Here is a 26,882-nt window from a genome sequence, read left to right as displayed (position 1 = left end):
TTTAAAAATAAAGACATATTTTAAAATAAGTTATGAATTTAGTACTTACCACTCGATTCCAGCCTCTGCCATTCTGCCTGAGTGCCTCACTGCCTCTAGCAGACGCCTCTAGTCAGTTGGAAGGCGTAGGACCGTACTGTCCACAGAATTACGTCACTCGTGTGTTAATGCGCGTAAAAATCCTATCTCTCTTCACCCCCACGGGGAGGGAAATGGCGCGAAAAATCCGTAAACGGGACGCCTCGCGAAGTTGCCCAAGCTACCCACTTCCCCTATTTTCTTCTGGAAATACGTATTCTATCGTTTCTTCTTAGATCCTTCCTGTAATGCCATAGGAAAAGCAAACCGTTATAAGAGCCTATTTCCCTCGCGCTAAAAAGCACCGCAAGGTGGCAGTGTAAGTCGGTCAGTCTCCAACGTGTAGCGAACGCGGGCTCCGTCTGCCGTTGCGTGTTAACGAGACTGAAGAATTAAGACTCTTATGGAGGTAACACCCTTGTGCGCTTGCTTCTCTGCTAGTATTTATTGGAATGGTCTATTTGGAGAAATATTGAATAAATATGTATCCCAGAACTCTCTGGAATGATCTCTAGAGATGTTTTCATAGTTTATAGAAATTGATCGAAAATGTGTTGCACAATAGACCTAAGTATGGCTCGAGAAAAACGAAACCACGTTTATTTTACAATTTTCATATTCAAATTACGATTAATATCTGAGTATATTAAAACTTGGTGAATACTTAACGTGCTATACGTTGATACTTAACTTTCTCGTTCTTCATTGTCCAAATGGTGTTCTTAATTGAACTTGTTAAATTAATTTTAGACACATTTAAAACTACACTTTTAAAGCTATCACTGTAGTAATGTTGTATACACGACTTGCTAGATTATACAAGACATCTGGTTTTTGTGCCAGGGGATTTTTGCAAAAGTGGTAATGCTTTACTGTCATCGTTAATTTTTTTTTCATGGTTCTTATAAACCCATAGGGCAAAGCAATAATGTGAGATTTGTCTATACATCAATAGAGTAATGGCACTTCTCTGCCTCTGACTGTATTACACTCTATGGGTATTTAACACTGAGTGCCACTACTCTATACCGGTGTGCACGAGCAAAGGGGGTATTAGATACATACATACATACATACATCAATGTCATTCTAAATTTAATTTCAAAAGTCAGGTGAGCTTTAAAAAATAATTCTTTGAGTATACAAGTCCTTAATTTTGCTTTCTTATCTTACAGAAACGATTTAACTGAGATTCTCTCAGTACCAGGCGCATTTAAATACAAATAATTTTTTTTTTGGAATTTTCAACCACAGTTCAATAACGTTTGACCATGATTTTTTTCACTAACATGAATAACTAGGCCTATCACTACCCTGTAGAGTACTGCCTAAAGCGATAGCAGGAGCCATAAGTTTTGCGCCACTGGTTTGACTTAAATTTTATAACCAGTAAGAAACAAACCTTGGTATTTGGGCGTGGCTTTCGATTCCTCGTAGAAGACTGCATAGCCCACTCGAATATAGTGCTCAAGTACGCAAACTGCTCGTGCTATATTTTGGCCGAGCAGCTTGGGTCAGTCAGTGAGAACAGTATTCGAGTTGGCTGTGCTGCCAATAAATAGACTCCTCCTATCAAGGAGTTAGAGGCGACCTATGGTAAGCCTTGTAGATACTCATGTTAGTGATTAAACTCATGGTTTGATAAGTTCGTGAAATTCATCCATCATTAAAATTAGGGTCTCAAGTCCGACATTGTTCAAATTAGACGATAGACTTTTAATTTTATTGTAAGATTCGGTTTTATGGTCGATGTTCAAAATTGTAGAAGGGCGTGTCTCCTCCAATGTCGTCTGGTACTTTTAGGATGGTTTCTAAAAGTAGCCATTTCGAAAATCAGACAAAATATCTCGATGACAGTTGCAACGCCGTAAAAAATAAAGATGAAGTAGAATTTGTCAATTGTCAAAGGCATTGTTTTTTCTTCATGACTATGTACCATGCACAATTCTCCAACCGCAACCAACATATTGATTCTTGAATCGAGCGTCTTGGATTCGATTGTTGCCAAAACGCTAAATTGCAAATAAATTTTTCATGATTATCGTTGTCTATCAGAAGTGACCTAGGTGAAACGTCATGCATTCTCGTAAGGTGACGCCTGGTGAGGCGCTGTCAAAGGCTTAGTACAGACTAAGTAGGAAAATGGACCGCAAAACCAAGTTTGGTCCAAAAACTGGTCTATATCATTATTGTAATAGCTTAGTACTTTGCATTACGTTTTCTTGATGATGTTCTTCAAATTTTCTGGTAGATCTTTCCTCATGTAGAGTGAGAACATTGTCATCGTAACTGGTTCCTTAGATATGTAAAGATTGTAAAATGTACCGCACATGAAAGAAGATGTGGCCAGAATTGCTCGTCTCAACATAATCAGTGCGAATTCGCCCGATGTGAGATCAACAATACCCTGAATTGGATCAAACTTTTCTATTTCTTTCGCAGTTCCATCGTCCATAAGTTTCTTCCAAAGTGCTACCATTGTTGGGTGTTTCGAGTCCTTGAAAACGTATTTTCAGTTTAGATAGAACTTATCACTTGGCCACAGCTCGGTAAAGGTTTTGAACAGGGGGGGGCTGATAATCCTTCTTAAGTTCTTATACGTACTCACTGCTAGGAAAAGAGAAGTGAGATGTAGAAGAAACGTTCAGTGGGTCATGTGCTTTAATGAAAGTCTACCAAAGTACCTTGAGCACCTTTGGTAGGGATTTGTTAAGTGCTGCCACCTTGCGCCATTCAAATAAGAAGAGCCTCTATTTTTAACCCACAGGGGGCATTGTCCACGTTTTCATACCGTAGGGAGGATGGGGTACGGAGGCTACGTTATAGGTATGGTGATTTCTACTCCTATCTCACCTCTTTCCTCAGATGTGTAACCATGGAAGAACTACGCGAGATGGAACGGCGACGAAGATAGCGGAGCCTCTACCAGAAATGAAGCGAGTGACGTAGGAGAGCTCTCCGAGATAGTGGGAACGGAAAGTTCGGTCTGCGCAATATTCGCGCGCCTCTGATTTGTTATAGGTTACAGCTGTTAACGTTGAGGTTTAAAGCCGAGGCAGCGCCGAACCGTCCATCTCTCGAAACTTGGCGAGAGTAGCGTAAGCCTTGTTCACTAAAATTTGAAATTGAACTGGCGCGCGCCAACCGACGCACGCAGCCTTTCCACGTACCCACCTTTAGGAAGGGAGGAGGAATCTAAAGGGGGTATTCAAGTTTTGGACGACAGGTTTTTCAACACTAGGGGGCTGTTCCATCTCGCGTAGTTCTTCCATGGTGTAACCCCCCTTTCTTTAGAGGATCCCTTTCAAACACTGTGGGAGGTTAGGCTCGCGGTGGAAAATACTTTTCCCCACAATAAACCATTTCGATGTAACTAAGAGGGGAAGACACGGGGGTAAATCTTTGCCTTCCATCTCGATTTTTGGCGCCTGCGCTGTAGTCTTTTTGAATCATGAGAGTGCGCAGAGACGCGTGGCAATGTATCAACCCTTCTTGTATGTACCCCCTTTTTACATCACCGTCTCCAGTTCTTCTTATCCCTGGGTCTACAATCAAAGGCTGTTTGTTGTTATCTATTTACCCTGATTTCATCAAACGGTGGGGTGTTTTCTAATACACCTAATTGCATTTCTGGATGAGTTAAGAAGTCTTCCAGTTTATCGTATCTAAATGGATCGGCTTTCGCTGCTAACTTGGCTAACATATTTCCGGTGAAAGACCATGACAAATTCAACGAAGCGATTAACCAACACATCAGGCACAGGCGTTCGTAAAAATGAGAACGTCTAACATTTATGTCTGAATGAAAGAGAAAAATTAAGCCTACAATTCACTATCTTGAAATGGTAGTTCCGGTATATACCTTGGTTAATTAGAGATTTGTAAGAATCGAAAAGAGAATTTTGAAATTCTTGCTTGAATGTTTTCTTTTTAAGAGCTTCATTAAGTTTTATCGTAAATAATAAACTCCGCACCAAGGAGTATAAAAATAAAGCACAGATGACTGCGATCCACAACTGTTGAAATGAATAAATGATTAAGAAAAATATTGAAGTTTGTTAAATTAAAAAGCGAAAGTTTCTCAACTGATTTTTCAAATGACTTCAGGGTTGAGAAGTGATCAACGTAAAATATCCTCGGAGGTCCAGATAGTATTATCCAATCTTCTTCCCCTATAACCGCTGTGTAGTCCAGATATTGCACGCCTAGTTGGTCCAAATACTGGGGTATTACACTGAACTGTGTTTCCTATAATATTTCCTTTCGTTAGTTCAAGATTAATTTCAAACTCCGTAATCATGGTTGCCTCCAAAAACCAGTGCTACAACCCCCAGGCGAAAAGATACGCTCTCATAGCAAATATCCTTTCAACCCATACTTATGGAGAGTATTATAGGTTTATGATTAAACACAGTATTAAAGTTACATTTCTCATTAGAGATCCCATTATTCCGGTTCCGTTGGTACTGGACGTTACTTGTCCCATTGCGAGTTCACCAATGAAATCTACTTTCACGCTATCAAGAAAATATATTTTATTTAATATAAAGCCAGTTTAAATGATTAAGGAAGGAAATTGGTCAAACCTCATGTTAAGTTGTTGGCATAATGTTTCCCATATGAATTTGAAAGGACCATTAACACCGCCATTAGCGCTATCTGATAGTACGTAAAAAGGCACCTATCATAGAAGATCGGCCATTAAATAATTGAAAATACTTAGGTCGTTTATCGAAAACTTGAGTATTGTCAGAAGGGGGACACTCTATGTCCTCTTCATATTTAAGTTATGTAACATGATTCTTCCCAGGCTGACCCTTTTAGTATACTCTCCTGATCATCAAACTTCAGATAGGCATGGCACCGTGATGTGAACTCTAGTATAACCACAAACCTCGTCTTGACGTGGGACAAAATCCACAAGCGCATGCGCCTTGGCAAATAGTTAAACGCTATAGATGGGGGAGCTATTTATCGCGAATGTGATTCGGTTTACTAAAATTGGTGCAAATTAATGGTCTGATGTTGGGAAGAATCATGTTACAACCCCTCTTTGTGCTGTACACTTCTCTCGAAGAGAAATATTATACACTTCTGGTATTAACAATGTAAAATATTAAAAACAGGAAGTAATTGGGCAGTGGGGTGTCTAAAAACATTTCGTAGTGCCCAGTATGAGATTACATGGCGAATTCGCGCTTTTTTTCTTTCCCAAAAACATGTTTTACGTCTATTCAAAAGTCAGGAAAACTGTTGTTAACCCATAGCATAGCGCTAATGTACTTTCTATCGCAATTTCTTTGTTAGTGAATTTTGCCTTCATCGGTTTCTATCCACGCTTGTTCATCGTGTACCCGGGTCCACCCACACGCAAACACACCCACACAAAACAGAAGTGTAGAGTTAGATCTGGTCAGAGGTGGATCCACCTCTGTTCTGGTTAAAAAACCACACCTAGCAAACAAAATATTTCAAAACTTACCTCAGTCGCCACAGCTTTTATAACCATTTTGAATCAAGAATTCGTTAAATTAATTTCAGAATTTTTCCCAAACTCGTAAATTAGTTTCTATTTATAATCTTCATTTGTGGAAACGAACGGAATTATGGACTAGAATATACAGCAGGCTAAAATACACTGCAATGAGAATTTCAGTGTTGTTTTGTGTTAGATATAATTAGCTCTGGTGCCACAAAATACATGTTCTTTGGTATAATTAATATATGTTTGCCATTGTTTTGCATGATTAATATTCAGTGTGGTTTAGCTTTTTGTAGGAAAATGCAATAGCTTCTCTAATAATCTTACACTTTCCCTAGCTCTCTAAACGACTAATTTTAGATTGAAATTCTACATTGTTAGTTCAATATCTCCCAGGTTTGCACTACAAAGTCCATGATATTATGCAAGAACTCAAAATATAATTTCTATTGCTCCGAAAGCCGATTTGTTTTCGTGGGAGAGAGGAAAAATATTACTTTATCAAGAAGAGCGCTGATTGGTCGACCAAAGAAGAAAGCGACACGTCGTGTCAAAAATATCTTACTGAAGGGTTATCGTCCACTCCAATGGCTTACGTTCTGTTATTTCTTTTTTTTGTCATTGATTCAGTTTAAAAGAAAGCTATTGGTCCCCTCAAATAGCTAAGCAACCGAGTGTATCGATTAACTTAGGAAAGAAACAAGTTGGGGAACCAAAATTTTACCTCTCCGAGTCAAGATAAGGACTGTCTACCCACTTATTTAAATGAATGTACAATTATTGCTCTATATTATTTTATTCGTCAGAAATTTACATTAATTCTAGTTAAATCGTTTTAAGAAACGTTATTCTTAAAATAATTTTAAATATAGCTATTGTTGACGATTGACTTCTAGCGTATGCCTTTTTCACGATTTTTATAAATGGGTATATAAGGCGACTGATTCCATAAAATAATAAGTAAACGTGCAATTGCGTGAACCATTGGTGGAAGCTTTGCCATTGGGAAGCTAGACGTTTCTCGTAACCCTAATCGATCACCGCGATGAAAATAGTCTATGTTGTATCGACCTAAGACCATTAAATACAAGGAGGTTGTTAATGGTCCTAGTATCGACAAACGATCAGTACATGGTGATGTTAAATGACTATAAGTACAGATTGGTGTCTAAGTGAAAGAATTTCTGGGTACTGCGAACAAGTTTTCTCTCATTTGCCAACTGCGAAAGTGGTGACAGACGAACAGACAAACAAACGCATACACGTCCAGTGTAATACCTTTCCGTGACATACGTCACTTTGAGAGATAAGAAGAATTCATACGTAAACAACAAGGGAAATATAACTAACTTTAATTACATGTTACTAGGAATGGCATTGAGAGTAAGAAGGGAAGTGAAAATTATACCGAAGATCAATTATTTATCATACTGGTCTTGGTATCAAAAACCATAATTAAATGCCGTGCTTTCGTGTTATAGATATTGACACTATCCAATCGATTGAAAAGGGGCAAAAACCTATTCCGAAAATTCTTTACATTTCTCCCTACACCTTTGCAAATATAGTTTTAATTTCGTAATATTTGCCAAAAAAAACCTCACATGAAAGAACACTGTACTATGTAAACCAACGATAAATATAAACGATAATGGCATATACGTGCTCCATTATGACGCAAAATCATTACGTTAATGACCATAAGTATCCAATAATGAGATGAGTAAGGAAGTTTAGGTAGGATTACGTACCGTGAGCTTAGTACCACTGGAAAACGCGCCCTGAAGGCAGTGCCATCTTAACAGTATTACAGGCCCCATTTTTAAATAAATATACGCTAATCATGGGACCCCTTATGTTCCTGGGGCGCTTTTGCTATGCCCATCTGGCCTAATTCAACATTGTTGAAGTTAGCTCCATTGTTTGCAAACTTAAGTCACATACTTATGAAAATTCAATAATTGTATTTGCAGAAGGAAATGGATATTTTAACCATTTTCTCAGCAAGGTTTCATGCCAAACAGAAACATAGAGTAAAGATACGTCAGGAGAGACAATAATTCTCCAATTCATCCACGTTTCGTGAAGAATCAGCATCTACATACAGCTGGATACGACATTTTCACGCATATACTAAACTCAGGGCCAGGTTAAGCAATTTTGCACCCGGGGTCCGAGACAGAAAGCGCCCCCTTAGGCCGAGAAAAAAGGAATAGTAAATGTTTCTGAGGGGGGAATAGTTTGACACAAAGCGCCCCTAACAAGCCTTGCACCCGGGGGGCCAGTGCCCCTCGGCCCCCACCGGCCCTGACTAAACTTCATGTTTGGGATGAGAGAGACAGAAATAACGAGTTCCGCCTCTGCGCAAAGTTACTTCGCCTTGGAAAACAAGCTTCTTTCCCAATTTCCACTGACGTTTGTCCCTCCTTATGCGTATTTCCTCTGAAATAAACAACCCTCCCCCCCCCCGCTTACAGATTAAAACGTTTATCCGGCTTAATGGCTTAATATCCCATTATGGTTTGGACATACTTCTCTCAATTTAGTTATAGGAAACATTTTGGTTAAAACGTGGACATTTTGAGCTCTATTCCGGTTAAAGCTGAGGATTATTTAAGCTTTATCATGCTTTAGTAAATACGGAAGTTTTGAATGAAATTTAGAATTATATTTTATTATTTTTCTTACACGGGAAAATGAAGAAATTATACATTAAGAAAGGTTTGAAAGTCGTTAAATATTAACGATGCATTTCCGCGTTAAAAACGCTGTGAATAAATTTGAACTACGCAATATTTCGTTATTCAACGAAGGAATTGGAATCTTAACAAACGTTCACGATAGAGATAGAGAGAAAATGGAAATCAAGGCAGTTGCAACTGAGGTATTTCTGCAAAAATGCACCCTTAACTAATACATACCTTAAAACACGTGAATGGTAAAACCGCATGACAACACCCAAACGCGTTCTTGACGACGACACATTATACAGGAGTGCGCCAGTGGTCAGGGGGTTTAATGACAGATAACTCACTCTGTTTATTTACTATTTATATATTTTAAGCCCATAAACAAAATGTAGAAACTTTCTGCTTAGTTAAATTTATTATTTAGATCCCGTTATATATTGAAGAAGACGGAGATGGAGGAGTTGGAGGTCGATTTTCCAGTATTTGGAAAATTCTGAAAACTAGACTGAACATAAAGTAAACACGTGAAACATTTAAAGTTGACCTGAAACTTTTCCAAGAAAATTAAATCTATGTTTTCTCATCGCAGTTTTACTGTTTCATTTATTGGTATTGTGGATTTGGGGGATTTGTATCCCAACAAAACTGGAACTGGTATGCTGGGATCTCTAATTCGAAATGTACGTAACGGTGTTTTGATCTATGGGTTACACTGAGTGGAAAGTGTCCATCTGTTTGAGTATTTCCTTGTTATAGGCGTCAGTAAATTATTGAGAGCTCATATCTCGATCCGTAACTAATCGTCGTGGATAGTTCTTTGATACTTTCCACACAGTTTGACCCCGTAATTTATGGCAGACATATCAGAAATACCCTGAATAGGCTTATGAAATTATCAAAAATTATGTTTTTAAACTTTATTTAATTTTTTAATTCTTTAAAGGAAACTCAGTTCAGCGTGTGTCCGCAATATCTGAATAAACTTGGTGTGGATTGGTTGGATTATACTTCGATAATATCAAAACAAGAGTGGAGTTTCATCTCAGGACCACCAAAAATATTTTCCGTGGATAGTTTTTCTTCCCTTGCATCATTTCAGAAATCAGTTAAGTAGATTATGTATCAGTTTCTTAGCAAGGTTTCACTTTTACTACGTAAGAAATGAAGGAAAATATGAGGCGAGGAAACGTAACGGTTTTCAAGTGTTGACTAATGGTGAAGTAAAATGATACCAATTGCACCCGTGAGCTAGAGTCTTTTCACCTCTAAAACCTTCTTGCTGAAACACAACGTTTTTGTATATTACGGTTAGAAATGCAATTTACACGTATTGATCTATTTTTCTATACAGATTTGGTATGCCCTTATGGCAACAATTATTGCGTTTTCTATTGCATCGATTATGTTGCAAGAGGTTGCTAGAAGAACATTCAATCCTCGACGAGTTTTGGCACAGATTCCTAGAACAATCATTATGTCGATTCAAGTTCTTGTCAACCAAGGTATATTTTATCAGAGTTACGAGCAATAGTTAAACAAACTATATAACCTTGCAATGGGTAAGTATGGGTCTAACGTGAAGTCTATGATAGACAAAATTAGACCTTATCTTCGTTTAAAAGAACCGAATAGAGGCTTAGCCTACTGAGTTTCTTTCTTTGGTCTATTTGAGTTGCGAGTAGAGATAAAAGCATAATTGGCTATCATGGTTTCTGCTTCTGGAAAAAATGTAAATATGAGACGCCCCTGTAGGCCTACCCTTTTTAAGGATGCGTGTTCTCAGACCCATACTTATGCAGATTATGAGAGGCTATAGTAGATGAAATGATTTAAATAAAGCCTTCTTGGTGTTTGACCATCTATTTTTCTTGAGACGGAACATCCGGTATGTGGACAAATGAAAGGTCTTTGGTGCGGGACTGGTAACTAGGAAGCCCTATTTAACGTCTTTGGGTTCACATACCTGATGTACCGTCTTAACCCTATATTGAGAAGACGATACTGAAAAGGGTTAATTCACTGTTTCTAGGTATGAATACATATCTAAAGCGTCTTCACGAAAGACTATGTTGGATTTTTTGGATTCTCGGCTGTTTTCTACTCTCACAATGTTTTGTCAGTCAACTTTTATCAAAAGTTGTGAGGAAAGATGACCCATTTCGATACGAAAACCTTGATGATTTTCTCACTCATCCATATACAAAACTGGCTATTATCAAGAACACACCACCATTCAACGAAATCCAGGTAAGCATATACATAGTGTTTCATACATGTCTACCATCAGAAATATATTACTTATATTTCTGCTACCATATATTAATGGATGTGGTCTATGCGTCAAACTGAGTGGAAGGCGTCAAACAACATGAGGCCTACCACGTTTAGTTAAGAAAGATATGGGTTTCCAAACATTGATTGGCCCCTAATAAAAAGGACATAGTGAAATATTTCTATAAACGTTATTGAACCTGCATCTAGCAGAAGTGGAATGTTTTTTCTCCACATGTGTGACTAGTTCCATGTTTTAGGGGTCAATCAATGTTTGGGAGGCCGTATCTCCGTAAGTGTTGTAGACGTCATGTTCTTCGACGGTTTACACTTAGTTTGACCCTAAGATCGCACCATTTTATTAATATGTAAAATGCTACAAATATATTTTCAAAGGAATCACCTGATCCAGTGAAAATGAAAATTTGGAAGAAAGTGACGGATGAGGGAACGGCTAAACCGATAGACGAGTTTGATCTTATAGAGATGGTTACCGGAATGAAAGAGGGTACCGTCGCGACCATTATGATGAGAAAAGCGTTCCTTGGCACTTGCATTGATATATTCTGTGGAGCATTTGAAGATATATATATTTCAAAGAAACCCTTGATGGACACAATGTTTACCTTATTTATGCGGAAAGATCTTAACGACAATATTAAGAATACGATAAAACACTTGTAAGTGGCGCTAAGTTTAAAAGAGAAGTACAATGCTGTACGTAGGGATGGGCCAAGAACTATATTTCGAATTAGTAGTGTTACTATTTCCTGGAGTAGTGATTGGGCAATGTCACATGACTCTAAGCTTTTTACGACTGGGCAGATAGTTTCAACGGAAATGCCTTTGCCCATTGGAGCAAGAGATCACAGAAGGCGATAGCTTCTGTTTTGTGGTAAATCTGCCACTAGGAGACGTCCCTCAATAAATTGTACACCGGCACGAGAAGCCTCTCAACCCCGTTTATAATGCATACTAGTAGCAAAGGGGCATTCCGTTGCCCTTGAGCCCATCGGGACATTTTATTACTTTTCGGGTGGCCATTTTAAAATGGCCGCCAATCGAAACCCAAAGTCATAAATCCCGTCTATAGGAAATCATTGTACTAAATATTAAAGAAATATGTTGAAATGCACGTACGTTATTCCACAAAGAAGGCTTTTTCACATTTCTGGCCACCATTTTTCAAAGATGGCAGCGGGTTGGAGAAATCTATCTTAGTGCTTGTGTACTACGTAAGAGTAACGTCTCTGCTAAATTTTAGCCTTCTCTTTAAATCTAGGCCATGATTATTAATCAGGTCTTTGACTTCTACAGAAAATTAGTTGGTACCCTTTCTTATAGAGAGTATGATAGCCTTATATTTTCTATCAACCTATCTTTGGTTAGCGCTCTCCAACTAGTGGAATTCAACTTTATCGAAGCGCAATTGGACACCTTCATTTCGTGGGGCGAAAAAAGATGTTTTATGGCAAAAGAAACGGAAACCTTTCAAGCTCTGACTCTGGAAAATCTTTATTTCATCTTTTACATCTATTTCCTGGCATTGGCAGTATCAATTATATGCTTCTGTTGTGAAATGATGAACAGTAATATGTTCTAAAACTCAGAATAAACAGAAACGCTAGACAAACTGTAGGATTAACATTGGAATCAAAACCAATCGCAGTTAGCCTCAGTATCTGGAAACATCCTCACGCCACAAATCTTAAATGCAACATAAACAAGTTGGAGAAGCAAAATATTACCTCTCCAAGTCGAAACGAGGACTATCTATTAGTATTTATTGATAACAAACTACAGGCTTTAAAATTTTAAATAATGAATTATTCAAGCGTTATTAAGAGTTCCATTGATAGCTTGATTATTCTGTAAACACTACCCTCTCGTTACAGCTCAGGAATATTGTTAGTTATCCAGCATGATTGCTAACGTGTCTCCATACTAAAGATAAATTATCTTTAGACAATCACCAAAGAATGGAAGCTCCTGTCCGATCAAACATATAACCACGGCCGTCTAATTGCGATCATGACTCTTGGGTCTATTAAAGGACCTAATATTATTATTACATACACAGACACACAAACTCGCCTATTGTAATATCTCTCATAATTTTTGTGAGGGCTAGTAGAGTGCAAGATTGACAAGGGAAAACATTCTGCTAAAAAATAAAATAGATACAGGCAGAGGCTAGTAGGCCTAAATATTTTTTAAATTCGAATTTTGATGATCAATAGTTATGGTGACGTCAATACCCATTAAAAAATATTTTTTTTAATCCCAAAATACCATTAAAAATGATTCCCCCCTAATCTCATCACCCCTCGACTTTAGAAGGAGAATTTTTTTAATCGCATGTGTACTAAAACAGAGAGTTTACGGATAATTTGCGTTGATTTTGAATGGAGTCGAATGTGATAATTTCAAAGATTTTATAACATTTCAAATCGGTCTCCAATTATACTACTCCATGGTGCCAGGTAGTGTGTATAGCAACTAGTAAAAAGTTATTTTATGACTCATTTCGACGTAGTTTTCATTTTTTTAAAAAATTAGTAAACCGATGAAGGTTACAAAGTCGAAAGCTTTTCATTTGTGAATTGAAATGTATTTTTCCAAAGCGATTACAAGCGTCGCGTTTTGATTCAAACGTTTTTAAATAAAGCAATTTTGTAACCTTTTTTTTCAAACGTTTTCAAATATAACAATTGAAATGGTCTCATTTTGTTGGTCAAAACCTATATACTGTTTTATCTGATACTCAAGTCTAACTGAAACAACAGCGCCTGACGACTTCATGGTAAATATATTTTTGAATTAACTTGATTCGTTTTAATTAAGGAACTTTTTATATTCAAATATATGAGAAATGAAATGGATTTTAAATATATAGAATCTTAAGTGAATTACTGAATGCATTTTAGCGAATCGTCTTTTAGAGGTTTAGTTTAAACAAGCATTTTTAAAACCAGAGTGAAAATACTCTTTCAGGGGTAAAAAATGCGGTCTGAGATATTTACAGTAGAAATTGACCTATCTCTAAAATTACTTAAGTTAGAATAAGTGGTTTAATTTTAGAGTAAGTTTTAACACTTATTTTTAAAAACTGTGTGAAATTGATAACCATTTGGGTTCGTTAAACCTTGCACTTTATGTGGTTTTTTATAGGCCAAAAACAGGGCCGGATTAAGAAGATTTTCGCCCGGGGGCAGTTGCTCGATGGGCGCCCCCTCTCTTAGCCCCATAATTTATAAAACCAGCTAAAAATTTTAATAATTTTGTTTTTATTAGAAATATTGTAATTTTTGTTAAGTGAAAACTGAAAAGTATCCCTATTCATGGCTGATGCTCACTCATACGCTCAATGTTAGTTGAATAAGTGACTAATAAATTTAAAAATAGTAAGCAAAAAGTGACTAAATAAGGGCAAATTAAGCTATAAAATAAGGCCAGTTTAAATGAAATGTTTTCAGACATGACCGATTTTCATAATTATTTTCAGTAATTAAAGATATTTTAAAGGTCGGTGCCGTAATTAAGCCCAATCTATGGGCTTAGATATTTCCAGTCAAAGGAAAGGTCACCTCATAAAATTTCTACGGCGAAATTGAATTAAACCATTTTGGAGCACAGCTCAAGAATGCAAAGTAATTGATGTCGTTTTAAATCAAAACTAAAACATTCATTTGAATTGGATTGATTATAAACATTAACTTAAATATTTGATGAGCGAGCGAAGCGAGCTCCACAATTTTTGGGGTTTGATCAACTGTAATCTCGCTATTTTTGCGTTTAAACCGTAATACAGTCAAATATGTTACGTTTAACGATGTAAGCCTAGTCGAGAAGATAAATAACACCGAAAGACTCAAAAATCCAAAAAAAGTGAAAATAGTAACTAATTTTCGGAAAATAGACTTTTAGTAACCGAATTTGAAAAAAGTGACTTAGTACCAGCCCTGCCTATGTCTTTGAATAGGCTTTACTAGATTTAGACTCGGAAAATCTATTTACCGTCTCCTCCCAACTAATTTTGTTTAATAAATCGGTCTCGTTAGCTAATATACCTATTTAAAAACGTAAAACAGTCCCGTAATCATTCAAAACTAACGTCATGTTTTTGAGTTTTTCGAAATTTTAATAAAACAATCGCTCAGATTTGGGTATCACCAGACATCTTGGGCGCCCCTATTTCGCTGGCGCCCGGGGGCAGGTGCCCCCTCTGCCCCCCCCCTTAATCCGGCCCTGGCCAAAAATGTGAAATAGGTCAAAAAAAAGTTCAGAAAAAAGAGGGATTTTATTTTTAAAACTGAAACTTATATTTGATTTAAGTTTTATTGAACAATTAATTGAATTAACCTAAGATTATAACCTTGTGTTTCGGTTACGGTTCAATAGTGAGGTCATTTGGTAAGAGCATTGGGACCTTGACCCAAGGTCAGTGGCTCAAATTTACCCTTGGCTTTTAAATAATTTTCACCTACTGGGTTCCATAAACTGCTAAATGAAGGTTATCTATGTCTAAAAAATCTTGACTATAATGTGAAAAACCAAAATTGGCCAATTTCATTGAGAAACAATTGGGTCCAGTAATTGGTTAACTATTTTTTTTTTTTTAGTTCCGTCATTGTAATTAAGTTGTTTATGTTAATAGCTCTGCTAACCGTAATATTTAATAATTAGTTCAAAAGCTCCGCAAATAATTGCAATTGACAGGGATAACAAATACACAATTAGAATGAAATATAGCCTGTCCAATGAAATTGGTGGATTTCTTTCAATTTCCGATTCTAGCAAGCAAAGCCTCCCAATATCGCATAGTGTTGTTATTTTTCCAGCTAGTAATTTCGTTTCCATGAATTGATAAGCACTAAAAATTTTTTATTTAATTTGAAAAACAGAACTAAACTCTTAATTAGAAATACGTTATTTCACAAGAAAATAATTGAACTCCAAGGGACTAACTCTTCGTTTTCGCCTTAGACTAGTTCTAAAATTTGTGCCACGACCGAGATGCAGGTTTTTGGGCGGTTCTCTAAGAGATGACCAATAGTCTTGCGCGAACATTGTTGTATAGTCTAAGAATATTACCACCAATTCCTCGAAGAAAACGCTAAATTGAGTCAAGCAACCCTTAGTCGAGGCCGGAGCTAAAACTATCCCTTGCTAAGCTTAGCGCGCCCTCTACCCCCAATTATGGGAGCATACGTCGGCGTTTGTTTAAACTAAACCACTGCCAAGACTTGCTTTGAAATTCTGTCACCCTGCAGGAGACAACATTCCGTTTGTAATTTTTATAAAAATCGACATTAATGAAACTTCACTGAGAAAATCTGACACATAACATCCCAAGTCTTATCAAATATAGTTTGTTCCTTGGAGTTGCATTACTACCTTGTGGTTATTTATAGATCTTACACAAAATTTATCATTTTCTTAATGCTAATGTCCAAATCCCTTCGCATTAGCAAAGGGAGCATAGTTGAAATATAAGTTTCCTTTGAAATGTATATATCTTGAACTTCGCCGCACACCATTGTCGAGATGAGCAGGAAAACCCTAGGAATCAACATAATTGCCAATTTCCCTTGTTTAATTTTTGAAACGGTGTCCATAAAATCAAGCTCTTCGAAAGATTTTGCCGATTTATCGTCCTCCATTTTCTTCCAAACTTGCATTTTGACTGGGTTTTCCGAGTTCTGTCGAGATTCATAAGATTTAAAATGGAGATAATGTGATTTTCTAAAAAACTTGCTGTATGACCGAAGTACAGTTGGTTCTATCAGGGATAGATTTAATTTTAGAAGTAGGAATGCAGAACGGTTAGTATTTACTTCAGTCTGACTCATAGACCACCCAGTATAGAGCCCCTCCCTCCAACACGTAACGAAAAGTTAAAATTATCCTATTGGCTCACTTAAACTACGTTTTGATGACGTTGCTGGCGGGGACGGCGAAAAATACGTAATCCCTTTTTACCCTTGCCGCTATGACCCGCCTCTTCTTTCATACCCCTCCGTCCCGGGGAAGGGGGTCCGGGACTTTGACGCGCGCCCAGATTACTCTGTTCTCCATTCCTACTTCTAAAATTAAATCTATCTATTTATTTCTGCTTTGGTTTATTTTTGACTCTTTTCAACGAGGAATTGAAACAAATGTTGGTATTTTCTGATTATAAATTACCTTTAAGTTCAGGTAAGGCGGAGTGTCTTTTATCATAAGCAATTCAATATCAGGTTGTATCGTAAAATCTTTTATCGTCTCGTAACGAAAAGGGGAGTCTCTTTTAGCAAGTTTTGAGAACATGACAGCGAGAAACGATAAAGTTAAACAATATCCAGCTGTTATCCAAGCAATCCAAAACAGGCGCTCGTATAAACGAGGCTGGATTTGAACCCCTATAGATTAAAAGCCAACTCAACTATACAATCGAATCAATCAACCAAACGGATTTAATACCTTGGTTCATTAGTATGGCAAATATTTTGCAAAACGTGTCTTCAAACATCTTCACACGCGTTCTAGTGCTATTGGTTGTGGGAAAATTTGAACAAGCTCTTAACAAAACCCAAGAAATGGCGTAAACCAGTATGGCAACAATCAGAGATACCCATACCTTAAAAAAGGAAACTTAATTAATTTAGTTTACCTAATTAGCTACCAGGCTAACTAGGTCGCTTAACTGGCTTTTGAAAAGACTTTACAGACTGAAAGTAACTTTTGATAAAGTATCTTGCTGGTCCTGATACGATGTGAAAATCCTGATCGCTCAAAATTGCGGTGTAATCAAGAAATTCTATAGCTTTTTCGTTCAGAAAACTTGGAATAATGCTAAACTGAGATTCCTGAAATTAAAAATTGGTCGCAACAGGAATTTATGTATTTAAAAGGAGCAGGTATGAAAAATATTTTAAGATTTCAAGAAGCTACCGTGTAACGAGGTTTTTAAATTAACCATTTGGCTGTCTTAAATCTAGTTTTTGTGACGTTGCTGAAGGGGATTGGCTATCTCTATCACCCCGCCTATCCCTTCCAATTAGAAATGAGCAATTATGTTTATATAAATAACTCCGACTCCTAAAATTGCCTTCAATCCAGATAGTATATTCACTTGTTCTTTAAACCAAAGCCTAACAATAACTTTAAAATCCCCTGTTGGTGTTAGTGGATATGTATAAATATAACCAACGATTTATGGATTCCTAACTTTACTCAAAAGCTTGCCACCACCAGTGGATGGTAGACGGCTGTAGAGCGAAGCTGAAATAGCTAGGTAACGTGGGGAAGGAACTGCAGCTCTCCGGAGGATCTTGGTGGGATTGAAATTTCGCCCATGCGCAGAGAGACGTTAACTCGCATGGTTGAGGGAGGGGGCGGTTACAATTTATATTTCTTCTCTCTCCCCAAACCGGGACTGCGATAATGCTTTATCAAACGTAAGAGATGGGAATCCATAAATATGCCATGGTGAGATCATATCTCTACGCGCATAACCTGGGCCACTCAAATATGCGTTTCTAAAATGTCCGTTGTGATTATAAAGCGGGAGTTGCTGAATGCTCAAAACTTATTTTAAAAGTCAAGATAACAAACGTTGCGAATAAGTGATCCCAAAATTCCAGTCCCATTTTTCTCCGAGTAAATCTTGCCCATGTCGACATATCCTATGAACGTAACATCAAAACTGAAAAAAAACCATTTTATTGAGTAATTGAAGCCTAATTTGAAACGCATTACCTAACATTAATTTTAAACTTCAAAGCTTCGTAGATAACTGCGTAAGGGCCTGTTATTTCACCATCATTCTCTATAATAGTCGGTATCTAAAGAATTCCAAAATCTTTTTTACATAATTTTCAAAAATTATGTGAATCAAAGAATTTTGAAAAATATGGTGCACTAACCTCAGTGGCTGCTGCGGTTAAACCCATTTTTGTTCTATCTCAAATGAATGTTTTGCTGTCTATATGCGAATAAAGACCGTGGTAGTCATGGCAACCATGAGAAGTACGTTTATATTTACAAATGCCTATATTAATTGAAATTAAAAGCAAATGAAAATATCAGAAAGTGCCCGAGGAAAAATATAATGTAAGGTCAGAGACACGTGGTTCACGTTGCTTCTAAGCCAACGACAGAAAAATTGTTTATTTCCCTCCTCTGTGTATAATACTGAAGATAATATGGTTGAAAGTAGGGTGTATTTACCAAAAATGTATTAGTGTCCTAATGGTTTCATTCAGTCCACTCTCATTTATTTCAATTTGTCTTTGTAAATGTGTATTAATATTTCACTTTTCGCCAGTGTTTGGTAAAATTAAGCGCACCACGACTCCACGAGTCATTAGGACTTGAAAACTAACACTGTTATTTAGGCCATATCATACCTTACTTTAAGCGGAAAAATTATACATGGCATTTCTAATAAGTCTGCCAATGTGTTCTTCGGATCGAATTGAGTGGAAAGTGCAAGGGACGTCTACAACAATTAATTAAGAAGATATGGGCTCTCAAATATTGATTGGCCCCTAAGACAAGGTAGTATTAATAACATATGTGATGTAATTAGATTCAAGGCTCAATCAGATTACCCAACTTAAATCAGCTGACAAAACCGGACTGGCATAGTCAGGCAATATGAACGTTTCACCCAACCGTACTATTGTCAGGTTGAAGCTCGGATTTTAATCGGGTAGGTAGGCGATAGGAGTCCAGCCGACCAATCACAATCGGCGAAACCATTACGTCATAGGAACATTATTGACCTACTATGTCCTGAACTGCAGAAATTTTGTTGCTCGTAAATTAATCGAATTCGAGAATGTGAGTTCATTCATAATCCAAAACAATCACTACTATTATTATGTACCGCATTGTACGCCCTCTTGTGGTCCAAAGGTAGTCGAGTCGACTAGTTGTGTGGGGTGAACGAGTGACCTGACCTGACTAAATTGGGTGACAAGTCGGCCTGATAGGCCTAATTCTGTGATTTGTCAGCTGAGTCGAGCTGACTAAAGTTGGGTATACGTAGACTTGCTAGATGAAGGTACAATAGACCCAACCAACAAATCTTTTGAATTTTTATAACGGTTCAGATCTCGTTCTCGGGTTTTGAGGCGAGAAAGGGTTAACCTGATTGGCTTGATTTTGCAATACACAGAACCTGTTTTACCTCAAGAGTCACTCTAACCCAATCAGAAAAATAAGAGATATATTTTCGTCGCTCAACTTCAGTCAAATTTGTTAGTCACGTGATCCTATCCCTTAGATGGAGATGAGACCAAGCCAACTTGCTTATTTGTTGGTTTATACAAGTTCTTAGATTGAGGACTGCACGTGTGTGAAGAGTTCCTTTTCTCAGGGACCAATCAGTGTTTGGGAACCTATCTCCATAACTAAATGTTTTAGACCCCATGTTCTATGAAAAATAACACTCGGTTTGACGCAAAAAGTACACTCTTTAATTTATGGCATACTTATTAGAAACACGTATTGAATAAACCAATTTAAACACAGTACCGTCTACTGAGAGATCGTGACTTCAAGGCCTTAAATATTTTATTATTGTTAGCGTCTTTAGAGATATATTAATGGTCGGCACCAAATGCGTATGAAATTAATGGATCACGCAAAGCTGCTTTTCCAAAATGAAAATATTTAATAGATAGAAATGTGCATTATACATTAAATCATTAATTGAAAGAAGTATTCCGAAAATTAACTTCGCTGTAGTTCTTCAAAATCGCTTATGACCAAACTCGTAAAAATACATAAAAAATTTAATGCTTTTTCTATGGGACGCTAACCCTAAAAAGTGATTTTTTTCTTTCATTTAACATTAAAATGGGTGTCAAGCCATATCTATAAGGGCCTCCCGGCCCTATAGAATAAGACAATAAGTAGAAGTCTTCTTCACCGAATGATTTAGATCTGTTCTTGTGCTAATGAGTATAACTTGTTGTCAATTAAGGGTCGGGTTAAAGTGGTTAAGAAATTCACTGAAAAACTTGTACCATCTTTCATGTTTAGATGGTGCAATTAAATGGATATGCATTTTAAGTGTTACTTTAGCTAAGATTTTAATATTATCATTGTACATCATTTAAGTTAAAGGGTGTTTGAAATGTTCTCACATTCATATATTCATCGATTGCGATAAGTTAAATAACCAGTTATACATGGTGTTTCTGCGAGGTCTGTTAGAAATGGGGGGGGGGGGGTATGATTTCAAGTCGAAAGTGTTGTACAACATTATGACGTCCGGGCAACCGTTTTAAAGCTATGATTGGTGCGTTTTACGGAAAACCCGTTAATTATATTAGCAATGTCTATTAGTTTCCTAAATAATTTAATTGAAATTCAATTCCGTAAAGGGATGCAAACAATGAGTTTGGATATTTTTCACATTATGACACCTCTCATGACTCCAAATTAATCATTTTCTTGCGATGCGCTCTTTACTGTTAGCGTAAATAACTTCCATAAGGCAGCATATTAAAGCCAAGCATAACATAAACAAATGAATCATTAAAATGAAATATAATTTGTCTATTGCAATTGGCTGTGAAGGTTCTTCTTCTCTGTGATCGATACAGCTCAAGCCAATGTTTCCTAATCTCTCCATAACACCAGATAAAAGTTTGTTTTCCATTACTTGAAGAGCTCTGAAAACATAAAAGCTAAACTGGAACTGTATGGTTACTTAATGCGAATTCCATTGCACTGATGGGACGAATTTTGCGTCTACCAATTTGATGACGAAATAGAGCAAATTTTCAGCGATCTCGGAGTAATCCTATGGAATTCGCTATTACAATCAATAACTTAAATTCAGTCCTTACATGTAATTGATGGTTCTTTTAACGTTCGCATCCAAATCCTTTCTCATCAGAAACGTTAGCAAAGACGTATAGAATGGTTCTTTGGATATGTGAAAATCAATCGTATCTCCGCATAATATAGTGAATATAGTAAGTACGACAACTCGGGTATTTACAAGTGACATTCTTCCTTCTGTAATATCGTTATACGCGTCGAAGAATTTCCCGTCATCGTATGAGAAAAGTGTATTTTCTTCCTGAATTTTTTTCCAAAGTTTCATTTTTGTTTCGTCGTGAGAGTTCTGTGAATTCATAGTTTTAAAATAAAATTAGCTTTTTAATTATACCATTTTTTTTAGGTCCATGTAAGTCAAAGTATCTGTGAAAAATCGCAGTCCAAAAGGGGGAGGCAACGGTCATACGCGAGGGTCATACGCGCATTCAGGAGAGGAACTACATATGTAGCTCTTGTTTAAAACAAATTGTACTCTACTATGATTAACGGTAGATGATTTTTTTTAATTTTGTACATCATATTGTGTCCCCGTTTATTGTGTCAGAGCAAAGACGTTTTGGGTACCCTTATACCTTTCCATAGGTTGAATGTATTAAGAGATTTTAAGCTCCCATTGTCGCTGTAGGAGGTAATGGCCCTTGACCCAGAGATTTTCATAGTCACTGGAAGACTGTGATACGAGCTTACGATCATACCTTCAGTTCAATGTGAGGTGGTGTGTCCTTTAGTACTAGTAGTCTCATTGGATGTGTGAAAAAATCCTCCATTTTTTCATAGCGAAATGGATCATCTTTCTTAGCCAGTTTAGAAAACATGACGCACGTGAATGATAATGATAAAATGAAGCACCCCAATATCCACGAAATCCATAGCAAACGATCGCGCAGTTTGTTGCTCTTATATACTTCTGAAAAGCTGTACTGTAAGTTTCTTCTGCTGTATGTTGTACCGAATTGCTTACCTTTGTTGAATAACACGGCATAAGATAGAAATAATGAATTAAGTAACGAAGTCGGGAATGGTTTTCTTAGTCCTTGATGATTTAGACGTTCGAGTACGGTCCATATGAAGGAAAAGCTCAGCATCGAAGTAATTATGGAAATCCATAACTGAAAATACAGAGAGTTACAGAAAGGGAAATTCCAATTTCTGAGATTGTATTTCTGTCTTGAAAGGGTTTATTTATGACCTAATCAAAGATAACGAAATATTCTTAACTGTGTTTCGAAACGATTTCACTGATTCAAAGTAGTTCTTAGTGAAGTTACTCGCTGGTCCAGATATAAAATCCCAATCAGTTTCACCAGCTACCGCCGTGTAATCAAGCCAATCAACAGCTTCCTTGTTCAAAAAATGAGTTAGAATGCTAAAATCGGTTTCCTGCAAGTTATAAGTCAAGATTGTGTAATCTTTTCAAAAATATTAGGGATTGGTTCAAGGAAGATCAAGCAAGGGAAGTTTTGGTCAGTATAGATGTCTCTCTTCGTGAAACATAAGACAAGTGTCTAGACCTGGATGCGCATGACCTGAGCTTATCATGTCAGAAGAATTGTCGTCTAAGTATGATGCGTCAGAAAATTGCGCACTAGCACATCAGCGCCGACGACAGGTGATTTTTAGGCGACCATAGTTATAACATTACACCAAACTTCACTTGATTAATCTTGGTTTGTTGGTTTATTCCTACATTTCTAATAAGAGATCCCAAAGCACCAGACCCATTTTGGTTGGAGTAAAGCTCTCCCAATGCACCTCGTCCGATAACTGAGACCGTGAAGCTGAAACCATCCATAGTTTCAAAAATATTTGCATTAATTGCGAACAGTCTACAGATAATTTATTACTTGCCTATTATTTAACTTCCATTTAAATATATCATAGATGATTGATAATGGACCAGTAACTTCATCCCCGTCAAACATTAAAAGGGTTGGCAACTAAATTTAGAAAGTTCGAATATTTTATAATCAGTTTCAAATTTCTTAATAAACTTAACTATACATGGAGTTTCTAATAAGTTTGTTATAAATTAAAAGGAGTGTTCTTTGGGCAAGTCAGACTGAGTGAAAAGTGTCAAAGAACACTAGGTCTAAAACATTCAGTTTAGGAGGTACTGGCACTCTAAAACAATGAAATTGGCACACATGGGGAGTAAGATATCAGAATGCCCAACTTGTTTAGGCATAGTCTTCAGCCTAAGAACGTTAATGAGCTTTGATCTAGCTTAAGTCAACATTTAAAGGTAGAAGCGTGCCAAAGCTGGTAATGTAAAGCCGTTCTTCGCGTCGTAAACGTTACTTTCATCCCCTCCAATTCCTCACTTTGTGTTGTTTCTATTAGCCTTAAATGTATAAAACATTGTTTTACGCGCTCTTACTAACAAATATAAACAACCGCAGTGTAACGTTTAAACTGTAGATCTATCAAATAGTGCAAATTAAAAATAAATAACTTTATACATATTACCTCAGTAGCTGCAGCTTTGAATTTATACATTTTCTGAGCTGTGTTCTCCAGAATAGCTTCGATGACGCATCAACTGAGACACGTTTCTCTTCGAAGGACACTCGCAAATTGTTAGAAACGGAAAAGTCAAGTTATTATCGGAATTGGGACCTCCTTTTACTGTTCGTTCAATTGTGAAGGTTAGCATTTAAATGTTACTTTTATTTTTTACTTGACTATGTGTCAACCTTAGCTTTCAAATTGTCTGTCGTGACAAGGGCCTTCCGTTAACCGCGGAACTTTCGAAGTTTGTTCTTAATGCACGCGTGAGAGAGAACGCCAGGTGATAACGCGAATAAATAATCAATCGATGCAACGGAAGTGAAAGTTACGGTACGAACTTTGTTATAATTGAAAAAGAAGTTCCTTAGGCCTAGTGTACGCGTATGACAGCATCTTTTGACGAAGATATAATACATTTACATACGTAACATTTCTGGTTTGACTTTGTAAGTAAATTGTTTGCGTAACATAGTGATGTACTCATTTGCATTGCAGAGGACGTGATAATAATATTAATTCCTAAATAGGTTGGAAATTCTTGACAACGACTTGTACAGTTTACATACGTCTTGTATAATTGTACTTCTCTTTAAATAAATAGGGATATTATCTATGAATACATTGTGCTGGTTTTTAACTATTCATGAATTGCCTCTAAGCAGAATAAGAGATGAGACTAGAAGTACTGAGCTAACCACATTCTTCAGTGAATATTCTTGATAACACGCCGACGGTTGGCCCTCTGGTAGCGGTTTCTGAATTTTCCCTCCAAAATTTGAGACTCTTGCGGCGGTAGACGGCCGAACTAGATTCAAGTACCCGCGTCCGCGTCCGTGTTCCGCGGCTTTAGTTTGAGGGGAAAGGGGTAGGAAATTATTTTGGAACTCGACCAATTTTTCTCTCTCTGGTGTAAGCGCGATGGAAGCGGCATAAAATCCTCAAATTTGTTCACTAGTGCCAGGATCCAATGCTAGAGCTCTTTACTTCTAGTCTCATCTTACTTCTGCTATCGGCAACAAAGGTAGAGTATTATCCAAGCTTAAATAAAATTCCTAGACACGCTTGTAGACGAAAATAGAATACTTGATACAAAAATTACGAGCGATGACTCAGCAAAAAATGACCATGTCTCAATTCCGCTAAATTCGTTTACAAGTTATTATTTCGTGTTAGAGGAATATCATAGAATCTTATCATTATAAGGCAATACAATATCAATAGGCTAGGGTGAACCATATGACGTGACAAACTATAGCTAATGACATGCCAACAATATAGAAGAGCATAAATAGATAAAATTTTATCAGTGCCAATGGAGTAAGTTCTGGTGGATCTCGATGGAGACATAATTCGGTATAAAACGATGTACGATCAAGTAAAGCGTTAATCAAATTGGTTTCTACAATTTGATATGTTCTGCAATGTTTAAAAAGGATTATTTTTACCTTTGTGTTAAATAATTACTATCAAAGGCAAATCAAAATAATAGAAATTAGGACACTATGCTTGGCAGGCGTTGCATACGCCCTTTTACTGCCTAAATTTCCTTTATTTCTTTCCTTTTGGCACTATCAATCTACTTACATAAAATTAACGATTCGCCTCAGCTCTTGATCGGTATCCTTCCTAGTATATAAAGTGTATACTTGTGAATTTCCAATTCTTGTTTTCGAAAAAATGGGAGGATTTTCATGGAACATTTTGCAAAAATTAAAGAACATGGCCATTCCTAATCGCTTAAAAGACAGACTTGCAATTTTTCCCATTTTTATGTCTCGAAGCACATCTCTAGGTTTTGTATTGTCTGGCTGTACTATAGAATTGTCTTTCAAAATTTTCTGCCACAGTCTCCATTTAATTGGATCCGAAGAAAACTTAAAAATAATACGTTTCATTTTTTCAAAATAGTTTTCACTAATGGCGCACCATAAGTTCATAAGATATGTTCCATAAGTTTTCAATGGCTACTTAGAGCTTGCCTTGAAGTGACGTAGTGAAACGTCATATATTCTCGTAAAGTGACGCCTGGTGAGGCGCTGTCAAAGGCTTTGTACAGACGAAACAGGAAGATGAACTGTAAAACCGCGTGATGTCATTTCTTGCCTCGCTCTAGCTCTAAGTAAGAGTCTAGCATTACAAAGCATTATGGAACATCTTATAAACTTATGGCTCACGTATAACTGTCAAAACACATATTAGTTAATATTCTGCAATCCAATACATACTTTTAAGTCGTCATGCAATGGCACTTCTTCCGAAATCAATAGCTTCACATTAGGATAATCGAGAAAGTCTTCCAGTTTTTCATAGAATATTAAAGAATCCGCTTTCGCCAATCGTGACAAAATACATCCCATGAATGAAGCAGATATGCAGAAACAACCCAGCATCCAAATCGCCAACAGAATACGCTGGTGTAGAAACTGGTGCCAGTTACCCAAAGCAACATCTAACAAATGGTAAATCGTATTGGTGACAAACAAGTTGATATTAATCTCATTTTAATTTGTCTAACCTTGTCTGATTAAAACTCTCATTGTGAAAAGTAGTGTTGAACAAATTGATGACCGGTTTGACTCATTACTATTAGGGTTGATGGAGATGGGGAAAAGGCTCTTTGCAAATATTGAAAACAGTAATACAATAATGAACGACAGTAATATTGCTAGCCAAGCCTGCAGAAGAAAATTGAAATTTTTAAAATTTAAAATTACGTGTGAGGACAGCGATGTCTCAATGAGACAAATTTCGTATTCGTAAGATATATTCCATACGTTTTTCACTGGCTACTAAGAGCTGGTAGGTGAAAGATTCACGTAAAGGGACGCCTGTTGAGGCGCTGTCAAAAGCTTAGTACAGACAAAAAAAGGTAGATGGAATGCAAAACCGACTATAGTCAATTCTCGCTTGTCGAACTAGCTCTCAGTAAGTCTCTAGCATTACCAATCATATATGTAGGGTCAAACTTATGGAACATATTCTTTAAATTTATGGTGGTATCAAGAAGCAAGAAA

At 36.9% G+C, this 26,882-nt stretch overlaps 3 protein-coding genes across 10 annotated transcripts; 1 reads left to right on the top strand and 2 right to left on the bottom strand.

Annotated features, from left to right (window-relative positions):
* The first annotated feature begins 286 nt into the window (after positions 1-286).
* LOC149618578 (uncharacterized) lies at positions 287-13,242 on the top strand. 6 transcript variants are annotated; one of them, XM_089854003.1, is made up of 11 exons: positions 287-1,190; positions 1,254-2,254; positions 2,330-2,627; positions 2,693-2,776; positions 2,846-8,766; positions 8,840-8,930; positions 9,194-9,355; positions 9,602-9,752; positions 10,280-10,497; positions 10,918-11,201; positions 11,911-13,242. In XM_089854003.1, the coding sequence occupies exons 6-11, from the start codon at positions 8,907-8,909 to the stop codon at positions 12,122-12,124; spliced, it is 1,053 nt and encodes a 350-aa protein (XP_089710129.1). In that variant the 5' UTR covers positions 287-1,190; positions 1,254-2,254; positions 2,330-2,627; positions 2,693-2,776; positions 2,846-8,766; positions 8,840-8,906; the 3' UTR covers positions 12,125-13,242. The 6 variants fall into 6 exon arrangements, with proteins under 6 accessions (XP_089710129.1, XP_089710132.1, XP_089710131.1 ...); XM_089854006.1 differs by having other exon boundaries at positions 287-2,254; positions 2,330-2,451; positions 2,521-2,627; XM_089854005.1 differs by having other exon boundaries at positions 287-2,254; positions 2,846-2,904; positions 8,675-8,766.
* A 2,696-nt stretch (positions 13,243-15,938) lies between these two features.
* Positions 15,939-18,455, bottom strand: LOC149618577 (putative glutamate receptor). The gene is made up of 7 exons (XM_089854502.1): positions 18,429-18,455; positions 18,262-18,347; positions 18,118-18,208; positions 17,229-17,369; positions 16,984-17,140; positions 16,708-16,922; positions 15,939-16,223 (listed from the first exon to the last, which is right to left on the bottom strand). Exons 1-7 carry the CDS (start codon positions 18,453-18,455, stop codon positions 15,939-15,941), a joined length of 1,002 nt encoding a protein of 333 aa, XP_089710628.1.
* A 1,704-nt stretch (positions 18,456-20,159) lies between these two features.
* LOC149618576 (uncharacterized) lies at positions 20,160-25,201 on the bottom strand. 3 transcript variants are annotated; one of them, XM_089854056.1, is made up of 9 exons: positions 25,079-25,201; positions 23,827-24,455; positions 23,209-23,297; positions 23,048-23,138; positions 22,579-22,740; positions 22,322-22,469; positions 22,056-22,267; positions 21,366-21,646; positions 20,160-21,188 (listed from the first exon to the last, which is right to left on the bottom strand). In XM_089854056.1, the coding sequence occupies exons 2-9, from the start codon at positions 23,854-23,856 to the stop codon at positions 20,960-20,962; spliced, it is 1,242 nt and encodes a 413-aa protein (XP_089710182.1). In that variant the 5' UTR covers positions 23,857-24,455; positions 25,079-25,201; the 3' UTR covers positions 20,160-20,959. The 3 variants fall into 3 exon arrangements, 2 of the variants coding, with proteins under 2 accessions (XP_089710182.1, XP_089710183.1); XM_089854057.1 differs by having other exon boundaries at positions 23,827-23,985; positions 24,054-25,190; XR_016375158.1 differs by having other exon boundaries at positions 21,059-21,188; positions 21,366-21,444; positions 21,521-21,646; positions 23,827-25,190.
* Positions 25,202-26,882: the final 1,681 nt, after the last annotated feature.

The sequence above is a fragment of the Phalangium opilio genome, unplaced genomic scaffold (genome assembly GCF_054372755.1).
Source record: "Phalangium opilio isolate 3A_F unplaced genomic scaffold, DU_Popi_V2 ptg000209l_1, whole genome shotgun sequence".
NCBI lineage: Eukaryota > Metazoa > Arthropoda > Arachnida > Opiliones > Phalangiidae > Phalangium > Phalangium opilio.
This window is presented reverse-complemented; position numbering and strand designations above follow the sequence as displayed.

Coding starts and splice junctions, on each gene's coding strand:
- LOC149618576 (XM_089854056.1), bottom strand. CDS start 23,856: ATGTATAAATTCAAAGCTGCAGCTACTGAG. Junction 22,741..23,047: donor TGGGATCTCTTATTAGAAAT/GTAGGAATAAAC, acceptor TATAACTTGCAG/GAAACCGATTTTAGCATTCT. Junction 21,189..21,365: donor AAAAGAACCATCAATTACAT/GTAAGGACTGAA, acceptor TTATGTTTTCAG/AGCTCTTCAAGTAATGGAAA.
- LOC149618578 (XM_089854003.1), top strand. CDS start 8,907: ATGCTGGGATCTCTAATTCGAAAT. Junction 8,931..9,193: donor TGGGATCTCTAATTCGAAAT/GTACGTAACGGT, acceptor AATTCTTTAAAG/GAAACTCAGTTCAGCGTGTG. Junction 9,356..9,601: donor TTGCATCATTTCAGAAATCA/GTTAAGTAGATT, acceptor TTTTCTATACAG/ATTTGGTATGCCCTTATGGC.
- LOC149618577 (XM_089854502.1), bottom strand. CDS start 18,455: ATGGGTTTAACCGCAGCAGCCACTGAG. Junction 18,209..18,261: donor AAGTTTAAAATTAATGTTAG/GTAATGCGTTTC, acceptor GTTTTTTTTCAG/TTTTGATGTTACGTTCATAG. Junction 16,224..16,707: donor CGCCTTACCTGAACTTAAAG/GTAATTTATAAT, acceptor GAATCTCGACAG/AACTCGGAAAACCCAGTCAA.